Here is a 1461-nt window from a genome sequence, read left to right as displayed (position 1 = left end):
ACGTATATATACTTCTAAAAGTCGTGTATCATGCATAGGAACGTTGACGCCTGCAAGGCTCTGGTTTAAAGCCGGAATCAAAGTCGTACAAATATAATTTTTATTTTTATGTTTATAACGGTATTGCCTACAGTCATGAAAAATGTTAACACACCTCTCCACAATTCTGAAGCCATTTCACTATCCCACTGGAATATTTTAATTGTTAAAAATCACAATTACCATTGTAGTCATAAACAATATACTATACAAAAAGTGTGCGTTCAGCCATATAGTATTATGCAGTAATTGTGCAAAGTAATGTTGCAAAAACATTGATTATTATACCATGCACAATCTAAACAGACCGAGCAATGTTGATTGAATAATTTCTTATTTATTAAAATCTTCATTATTGATTCCCGATGATGTTATAAAAGAGAACTAATTAATATCGATATGACCATCATGAACAAATTAACTCAAAACAAAAACTTGAATTTCATTTTCAATATGATCCAGTCGGGAGCCTTTTGTTTTGGTAAATACAATGTCCATGTCACAAGAATTTCTTTCTCCCCATTTCCAGTAAATATAGCCTTTCTGTACATTATAACATACAAATACAGCCAATAAAAACAATTTATATTATTTTGTATTTATTTTTTTTTTAAACTTTAGCCAGACTACAGAGGAAAAAAATTATGTAATTATAAAATTAAAGGATAAGATGATGGAAGCATGATAAGATTATATAATATTTTTAAATTTTGCAATTTGCTTTATTGGTAGGTGTTGGCTTGTCTTCCACAAGGTGAAAATTGGAGTATACCCGAAGATGAGATAGCAAAGAGAAGAGATTTAAGGAAGGAATGCATCTTCACCATTGACCCAGCCACGGCCCGTGATTTGGATGATGCCCTATCCTGTAAAGAAACAGATGATGGTAAATAATAAAAAAATAATAGTTGGATTTATATAGCGTTTTACACCAGAGTCGTAAAGTACTCAAAGCATGGACTAGCTCATCCAGTAACTTTCTTTTCCTCAAGGGTCTCTCTGTTTCTGAGCTACCTGAACCGGTCTCATCTACTCTTTTCTGTCCTCAACATTCTGTATGGACCAGTAACGCCGGGTAAACCCCTACTCGTCTCCAAAGCTGTACACAGCTCCACATTAGTCGTGTACACTGGGCCTAAAAGGTTTATAGTCCTTATCCAAAAAGACTTGTTCCGCCTCTAGAACCATAGGTAAGCGTGTCATTCAAACTAACGAGAGCAGCATAGCTCAGTCGGCTAATCTGGTGGTAGCCACTGTGTGTGTGCTGAACCGTGGAGATCTCTAAGTCCCTGGTTCAATTCCCATCGCTGCTTCTCCTTGTGTTGTTGACTTTATTCGTTGAAAACCTACAGGGTAGCCTACGATGTTCCATCATGTCCTTATTTGAACACTGTATATGTACCTTTGATGATTTATATTATA

The 1461-nt window shown here is 35.4% G+C and overlaps 1 protein-coding gene across 3 annotated transcripts in view; it reads left to right on the top strand.

Moving 5' to 3' along the window:
- The window catches only part of LOC117115479 (DIS3-like exonuclease 2), a 27216-nt gene that overhangs the window by 10443 nt on the left and 15312 nt on the right, over window positions 1-1461 (top strand). For all 3 annotated transcript variants that reach the window (XM_033259317.1, XM_033259316.1, XM_033259318.1), the window contains exon 8: window positions 772-925. In XM_033259317.1, coding sequence (XP_033115208.1) covers window positions 772-925 — 154 coding nt within the window. The remainder of the gene's footprint in view (window positions 1-771; window positions 926-1461) is intronic.

Source organism: Anneissia japonica, unplaced genomic scaffold, assembly GCF_011630105.1.
Source record: "Anneissia japonica isolate Jap-2015-1 unplaced genomic scaffold, ASM1163010v1 scaffold287847_len925385_cov155, whole genome shotgun sequence".
Taxonomy (NCBI): Eukaryota; Metazoa; Echinodermata; class Crinoidea; order Comatulida; family Comatulidae; genus Anneissia; species Anneissia japonica.
The sequence above is the reverse complement of the archived record's forward strand: the minus strand, read 5'-3'. Positions and strand labels throughout refer to the sequence as shown.